Source organism: Hyalella azteca, unplaced genomic scaffold, assembly GCF_000764305.2.
Source record: "Hyalella azteca isolate HAZT.00-mixed unplaced genomic scaffold, Hazt_2.0.2 contig6919, whole genome shotgun sequence".
Lineage (NCBI taxonomy): Eukaryota > Metazoa > Arthropoda > Malacostraca > Amphipoda > Hyalellidae > Hyalella > Hyalella azteca.
In genome coordinates this window covers 1,707-10,115 of record NW_025937059.1, presented here as the reverse complement: position 1 = coordinate 10,115, position 8,409 = coordinate 1,707, and the positions used below count along the sequence as shown (strand labels likewise).

The window sequence follows — 8,409 nt, the reverse complement described above, 5'->3', positions numbered from 1 at the left end:
AGTTATTCACTATTTGGTAGAGCAAGGTCAACTGTCAAATTTGACACATTTTTCGATGATCTCACTGGGTAGCGTGCATTGTCTCTCTTTGCATCTCAATATTTTCCCGCTAGATGGCCAAGACCTAGTGTTTTGGCAGTAGTTCGACGCACAAATGTATGACGTCACCATTTCAACCATCAACGAACGCATGGAACTAAAACAAAGCTTAATATAAAGGAAAAACTAAAGAGGTGACGGAATTACCCTTGATATTGGAATATACCGCGTTTACCCTACATTGATTTATGTGTTCACGACAGGTCCTGGAAGCAGAAGGGGGGGGGGGGAGGTTTCCGGGCCCGTTCAGACTCTTCAGTAAAGTTAAGGCAGAAATTGGTATTACTTTAGATTAAGTGCATCCAAAAAAAGGGTGTATTTTATTATATGTTTTTTGGGGTGTAGATTAAGAAGCTGAAATCCGTTTTTGGTGGTTGGCATCAGAAATTTTGAATGGAACCTGTTCCTAACTGGACCTAACCTGCAAGGTTTTCGTTGATCGGCTAGGTTTTTTCTATGTTTGGAGTCCGTCCGGGGGCCAGAAAAACCTAGCCAATAGCAATAGGTTCTTTCTATGTTTGGAGTCCGTGTTTGCTTTTTTGTGTGTTTGCTAGGTACCATTTTTATATTTTTTTTGTGTGTTGCAGATTTTCAGATTTCTGTGGGGCACCAACTAAACCCTGTTTAGACAAGGGGCTGCATCCCTGCATAGAATAGTTTCCAGTGCTCCTATAGCAATAAATAAGAAGGAAGTTATTCTTTCTTATGGCAACAGCTCTTCTAGGGTAACTTTAGTAGGTTCTAAAGTTATTATGGTATATTTTCTTGTCTATTAAACTATTTGTAACAAAAACAGAATGCAGGCATCTATTAGTCCCAAAATGCTGCAACACCAGGAGCTCTATAGATCTGCCAGAGAAAGAACTCCTCCCTGGAAAGAAAAATTCCGCAATGTAAGTTAGTAGGTATAATTTCAATTTGTACAAATCACCATTTTATCTTCATGTCAGGCCCTGTGATGCCAGTAATTGTGCCCAAAATTACCAGTGGTATGTATACTGTACAGTATCACGATCAAAATGGTGTCTTTAATCATTGCTTTAAAAGACAACCTGTAAAGCCCTAATTTGCAGACTTGTAAACATGGACTGGACTCTGCTGCCCATTCTGATTGGTAGGTAGCATTTGTCACCTTCATTGATCATAATACCTGCTATGTCCATATATTTTGCATATTGATTGTAAATTGTGATCTATGAAAAGTGTATTGATGGCCACCATTTTCCTACTTATTTCCAATATTTGATGGCTAAAAAGTCACATAATTTTTATACATTTAGAATTACGGTACCTATATGTCTTGATTGGGCACTTTTGTCAAGAATTATATTTGAGATATAGTACGTACTGTACATATAATTCATTCAATGGGTATATTGCATTCCAAAAATGACAGAATGGTTCTAGTGGTAGCTTGGAAAGGAGATTTATTCCAATCCCTGCTGCGAGTCTCTCATGTGGCTCCTTGGCCCTCCATACTGAAGGTGGCATGATTTTCTACATGCAATTTTCTTGAAATATTGATGCATGTTGACTGTCTGCGCATATTGAATGTTTTTAAATTGTGCAGCAATGTATGCAGCGAGTCCGTTCATCCAGAGCTCGGCTGCTGGATAAGTTCCGCAAGTGTGCATTGTCAGATTCCCCAATGAAGCCTTCAGCCATGGACCATCATCAGCTGGCACTGGCCCTCATGGAGGGAGAGTGGGATGGAGGAGTTCCTCTCCATCATCACTTGAAGTGAGTAAAGAGTATTGCAAGTTGCAACCACTATTTGTTTTACCCTTGCATGAAGTGCATACGTATAGCCGCCATTATTTACTCCTTACATTGACATTAAATTATTAATAAGTAGGTATTTATATCTACTCTTTGTTACTTTACCTTATGTGGAGCAAGTTATGAGTATAGTCACCATACTTTTTGTAGCCTTGCACAAAGTTTATGATGAATTTAGCAATATACTAAGTTTTGTAGCTATCAAAAATTCCTTGGTCATTATCTTATAATTTCAGCTATTTTTCAACAATTTATATTGTTTGTCACTTCAACAGTAGTAGGTATTCTAAGCATGTAAATGTCTTTTCTGGTATTGAGCTAATTTCTTTTCCCAACAACCTCATTGTTGTTTTAAAAATACTCATTGGAGATCTGCAGTCGGTCGAGATACAACTTTAATCAATGTCTATTGTATTTTTTCAAAAATTATGAACAAACTGTTATGAATTTTTCATGAAATAAAAATCTCTATAAGATTACTTTTCAACATGGTTATTGGCTTGCAGGCATGGAAGTGATGAGGAGCAAGAGGCTCTGTTGGAGATCCTGGAGGAGATTCAGGCTGAAATGAAGCTTTACAGTGAGTAACTTGCAATTAGTTCTTTTCAGAAATGTTACAAATGAAAAATGTTGTAAATTTTGTTTAGTACAATTCTTTTCAGAATTAGGGCGAAGATTTGCATACAAATATATTTTCATATATATTGTCAATTTTACCAGTTATCCTTATAAATTATGGCAAATCGTGGCTGCTATTATGTTCCTATATAATAGCAAGTTTGCCTGTTATCATTATTTAAAAAAATTGCAGTTTTGCATGCAATTATTCTCAGAAATACTGATAGGGCTTGGCTGCAATTATCCTTACAGACCTGGCAGCAAATTTAGCTTGCCATTTGTGTCAATCTTGCTGTCAATTTTGGCCAGCGATTCTATTCAGACATGTTGTTAAACGTTTGCTTGCAATTCTTTCTTAAAAAGGTGTCAAGTTTTGGTATAAAATCGTAACATGGAAAACGGTTCTTCCATGTTTGACACATTATCAAGACAGTGATAATGGTCAAAGACAAAAAGTGAAGTTATATTCCATTTTACAACTTCCAGTTTCTCATTTCTTCAAATTTACTCATATCCACTCTCAGAATTTGGTTCTCAGTTATATTAGACTGCTGTTCCCTGAATTTGAACGTTCTCATTATATAATAATTATCTCTTCATTTCAAAATTTTTACAAAACATCTAGATTTTTTCATTTATTTTGATGGATATTGAAGTTCACTGTTTCAGGATTTGATGTTACTAGTTCTTGCCTGTAGCTTGGAAACCGTGTTCCTTACATTTCACTGAATAGAATAAGGGAATTGGCGCTGAAGAAATAGGCTCTTGGCCTATTGCCTACTCCTGTACTTTTTGTGACCTGTTCATAGGAGGCCTAAAAACAGGAATTTCGACCTGATCTTTTCAAAACTGACGTTGGTTTGAAAACCATGATGATTTTTTCATGATTTAGTCCTGATTTCATTTTTAAAATATTGGTGATATTATACCTTTACAATTTTGTTAACATTTTTTTAATATGTAGGAGTGTGCCTGTCAGATTGTGCTAAATGCACTACCTATAAGTTTTTCTTAAATATACGAGTGAATGGTTAGCTCTGTCTAGACGTGGTTGTTTTATATGTAGCCCTGAACACTGAACTGTCAAGAGGCTGGTGGGCTTACTATTACCTTTTATTGAGGTTTAAAGAATAAATCAACTTGAATTTTTTTACCCCATAGGTGAGCAGCTAGCTGAGGATGTGGCTCGCTTTGAGGAGGCTGACATGGCCCAGCTGGTGAGCAAGTGTCAAGAGCCTGAAGTGATTTGTCCCGTGTGTCAGGTCAGTTCTGAGAAAAACGCAAACAAAATTTCCAACTTTAGCATGGAGTCTTGATGTTGTTAACACTTCCGCCATGTTTGTTCTGGTCCATGTCATGCGAAGTACTGAATTGCAGTTTTTTTCGAAGATAATGATTTTCCATCTCTTGTCGAAGTAGGTACTATTTTGTATTTTCATGCATCACACCATCTTTGCTTAGTTTTAGATGGGCAAGTCATGATGCTTATTTTAAACATATTAACTAAGTCTATATATTACTGTATCCTAAATGAATATTATTGCACTCTATTTTAAAAAATATTCATTTGTAGAACAACATATTCTTCTACACGGTAAAATATGCCAATATAGGATTGAATTTTATCAATTAAGAATCTTCATGTCGCTCTGGGATTGCTACACTGAAGTAAGTCAAGGAAAGGCAAATAGATAAGCTAAACATTTTCCACACAATGACTTGCAGTTTTTCTAACTAAGAAACTTCCCTAGGTTTTGTTAAATTTTTATTAAATTTTAAACTATACTGTTTAAATTTGAGCAGTCTGCTCAGGATTGAGTGAGTTAAGCTATCTCATTCTAGCAGCTTCCGACATCTGGTCTTTTTCATCAACTCAAGCACAAATAGTAGATATTACGTGTTACATCTGAATTTAATTCAAAATTATCTAGGTATTTGGATTAAAGTTACCGTATACTTGATTCCCAGATTGCTGAAATATTGGTCTAGTGGCTATCAATTACTCATGAATTTGCTTTTTCTTGTCACATTCACCTGCTCTTGTTTAAGTTTTTAAGTAAAAATATTTTATACGTCATCTTCAAAGAGACATTCTTCAAATAGTATTGAATAAACGGTGATGCTGAAAAAATTGACCAATCTTGTTCATTTATTTTGTTTCTTGGATTTCCATATGTCTAATATTTTCGCATGATTTTTTCGTGTTATTTCATTTGCGTAAGGCTTTGTTTGTTTTTGTCTTTGTCTTTGGTTACAGCTGTTCTGTTGCAACGCCTTGCACCCACAAAAATTACTAAACCCTTGTGTTGCATTCATGTTATTCGGCACTTATTTTTATTGCTTCTATTTGCTGACATTTCTCTAATTTTGATCCATGTCAAAAATGATCTAAATCAAAGACATTTGACAATCTACCTATTTCACACCAACATTTTAATTGAGAAGAATGGCTGGCTTTCTTTTTGTTTGATATTATTTTATTTTCTCATATCAGTTCTTAAAATATAAAGTAAACATTCTTCTTGTCCTTCTGTACTATATTTGTTTTAATTTCAACCAAGATAATTTTTTCAACTTATTTCAAAGCTGACTTGCTCCTATGCAAAATATTTCTTGCTTACCAGCTTTTCCAAAGCAATAAGGCCTTTTTACTGGCAGTGGTCTATGACCGAGCGGAGGTCTGCCGTTACTGGACGGCTTGTATTGACGCTTTCCTCGCTTGCAGGTGCGCCCGCTGCTCCATGTCTCTCAAGACGAGCTGTCTTGCTTCTGCGGCTTGCGACTGCGCGGTGTCTCACTCTCCGCTGTACGTGGCACGCAATAAACTTTGTCTGGTTTGGTTAAATGCCAGCTGAAAATGTTTGTCAGCTTGAAATGGTTATAAAATGAATATTGGGATAAACAGTCGATCGCCAAATCCTTGCTGTTATGAAGAAACTCTGGTAAGAGGATTTTTACTATGTCCCACGGATTCTATAAGCTTTTCACGCCAGCGCTTGAAGGTTAGGCAAACTCATATGAAACCTTACCACCCGTTTTTTCATCTCGGCATAACTATCCCAAAAAATTCGATGATGTTTTTATTGAATGCAACTTCGCAGGTCCAGTCGAGCATCGAGTCGACGCTTCTCCTTCACGGGGCTGAGTGTCAACATCCGCTTGCATTTGCGTCAACTTGCGTGCCGGTAGCGCCCTCCGCCACTGCTGACGTGGTGTCGACATGTCTCCCCAACACGAATATCCTCGTCACATGCGCCTGCTGTGAATGGATGTCTTTCTTACTTTAGTCTAGGCATATGTTGTGTCGCTTGGACTAGGAGTAAGTTATTTAATAATTTTTTTAACAACGAGTCTCCTTATACATGTGTGTCATGTGTTCGCGCATTCCACTCTAATCTCTACCACATTGTGTTCGTACATAATTAGGAGAGATACCTATGTAGAAAAGAAACTTTTGAATGATGAATTGGCGTGTAACCACGTCAGGTAGACGATATTTTAGCATTAAGGCTGTAGAAAAAGCAAGGCTTCTCGAAGTCACCGTGTGCTGTGACTTTTTGTACATCATTTATTTGTATCTGTGTCACGAACTTCTCAATTTGACTAGGATTTTCACCCAGCTTTAATACTAAAGTCTTCTCATTTTAGAGTCTAAAACATCAATATGAGCTCCAATGTGCTAGAATCTTGATGCAATGTGTCGCTCTTTCATTCCAAGGGATTAAAAAACTACTTTTTAATATTTAAATTTGCTCCATTTCTGAAAAATTAGAAATAGTGTAACCAAGATAACACCAAGCCGAGTTGATGGTATATCGATGAAGAGGTCTTTTCAGCTACTTAATTTTTTATCATTCGTTTTCACCATTGAGTATTCATTCATTTCCACACCTTAGTATTTGCTGGGCCTCTTTAGGCAAACTGACAGGTAGGTACTTAACATAAGGGAGGTATTTCAATGAAATAAATACTGATTATCATACCTATTTTAAAAATACGGACGTTTTTTACAATACACTTTGACGCTTCATATTGATATCCTCTCTATTTTAGTATAAGAGCCTGCATAAGAAATTTCAGCATAAGAACCTGCATCAAGTGAGATTTCGGTGCCTAGTGTTGCGCGTACTGACGAGTTATCCTCAAATTGGCGGTGTTTGACGCTGGTCAGTATAACTTTCCTTCCACCTGTCTAGCAGTTACTGGCATAATTTTTCTACGAACTAATTTTCTTAAGCTCTGGATTAATTTTTTGTCTTCTTATATTCAAGGAAAAACTAGTAAGACTTGTTTTGTGTAAGCTTTTTTCTCGCGCTCATTGTATAGTATCGATAGCTTCCAGCGAAAGCGTTCTGGTACAAATCTGTAAGTGCTGTGATGGCATATTTGTGAAGGCTGTTCTGTTTTATTTTGCCTTGATCACAAAGGCAGATTAGACGTTTCAGACCACGAGATGTTGTGTAGAAATAATAAAGAATAATGTTTTGAATAGACAATTAAATCACCTTGTTCAATGCGCCGCCCGAGCCGGGGTTCCCGGGAAAATTCTTGAAAAATATTATCCTGGGTCTCGCCTTGACTTCAAGTCAGATGGCAAGCTTGTGTGCCAATATATAATGTTAATTGGTTGAACCCAAAAGAGATGTTTTCCGGTTCGCGTCTCTAATTTTGATACCGGATCGCAAATTACGCCCAGAAATTTTTACTCCGAAACGCGGCGCATTTAGTTTGTAGTTTTTTTTGCCCGACGTCTTCACCAATCGCTCTGAAATTTTTACCATTGCTCGTAGACAGAAATTTCCACCTCTCCACGTTCAGAAATTTTTATCCAAGATTTTCTTCAATAGGTTATACCAGAAAAACTGGGTTTTGCCTTTTGCTCCTCAACCACTTGTCTAATGTTCCAAATTTATATTTTCAAGCTAACTGAACTAAGGTCTACATTTTCATCAGTAATGATTTTTTTTGTAAAACTCTTATTTAAAAAGTTCGGAATAACGCTTTTTGAAAATTGTTCAAAAGTCCATCAACGACGATATTCAGAGCATCAGTCATATCGAATGAAATTATTCTCTGAAGTCTCGTGTATGCAACGCAATATGTTTTGGAAAAATAGAATCCTAGGTTTTTCCGAAGCCCAATAAGACTTCGAAAAATTTCGATAAAATCGAAAAAAGTCTCCCAATTCGAGAGGCTTCGGTGGAGCAACCATAAGGTCTAGAGCAGTGGTTCCTTAAGTGGGCGATATCGCCCCCCTAGGGGCGGTGGAAAGATTTTGGGGAGCGGTAAGGAAGAAGAGGGTGTTTGGGGGGCGGCAGTCCGAAGTCAAAGTCAGAAGTTCCAACGTTTGTTTGACGATTTGTACTCAACACGAACTCAACAACACATCATGACTCCCAGCGATGGTTTTTTTCACCCAGATCTGTTTTTTAACCTCTCCTGGGTTTACTTCTCGGACAAATTACTCCTACACTTCAGCGCTGACATCACTATGTTAAATTAACGGCCGGTCTCACGGCCAATCCCAAATTCAATGATCAAGGAATATCTCTCAAACTAATGAACTTGATGAAACTTGGTGCACGTATTCATTAGAACCTAACGGTAATGTTTAGCTCGTGATTTTTTATTTAATTTTGCCTTTATTTGTTTTTGCCATAGTTATATGGCAATACGGGTCGAAATTCACAGTGATCAAGAAATTTCTTCCAAACTAATGAACGGATTCGAACGAAATTCTGAATTTACAGTCCTAACTACCAAACGGTAATGTTAGCTCTCTAAAATTTATTCGATTGTGCCTTTGTTCGCGAGTTTTTTTTTTTTTTCATTTCACCTTCATTCGTGATTTAAACAGCAATACGTGCTTAAATTCGCAGTAATAAAGAAATTTCTTCCAAAACTACTGAATAG

General features: G+C 36.9%; 1 protein-coding gene across 1 annotated transcript; it reads left to right on the top strand.

Annotated features, from left to right (window-relative positions):
- Positions 1-649: 649 nt before the first annotated feature.
- On the top strand, positions 650-6,985 carry LOC108676348 (RPA-interacting protein B). The gene is made up of 6 exons (XM_018164412.2): positions 650-992; positions 1,670-1,839; positions 2,385-2,458; positions 3,658-3,758; positions 5,222-5,302; positions 5,598-6,985. The coding sequence occupies exons 1-6, from the start codon at positions 897-899 to the stop codon at positions 5,781-5,783; spliced, it is 708 nt and encodes a 235-aa protein (XP_018019901.1). The 5' UTR covers positions 650-896; the 3' UTR covers positions 5,784-6,985.
- Positions 6,986-8,409: the final 1,424 nt, after the last annotated feature.

Excerpts from the sequence above, each read along its gene's own strand:
- LOC108676348 (XM_018164412.2), top strand. The coding sequence starts at position 897 with ATGCAGGCATCTATTAGTCCCAAAATGCTGCAACACCAGGAGCTCTAT. Across the intron at positions 1,840-2,384 it reads CCTCTCCATCATCACTTGAA|GCATGGAAGTGATGAGGAGC; the intron begins GTGAGTAAAGAG and ends ATTGGCTTGCAG. Across the intron at positions 3,759-5,221 it reads TGATTTGTCCCGTGTGTCAG|GTGCGCCCGCTGCTCCATGT; the intron begins GTCAGTTCTGAG and ends CCTCGCTTGCAG.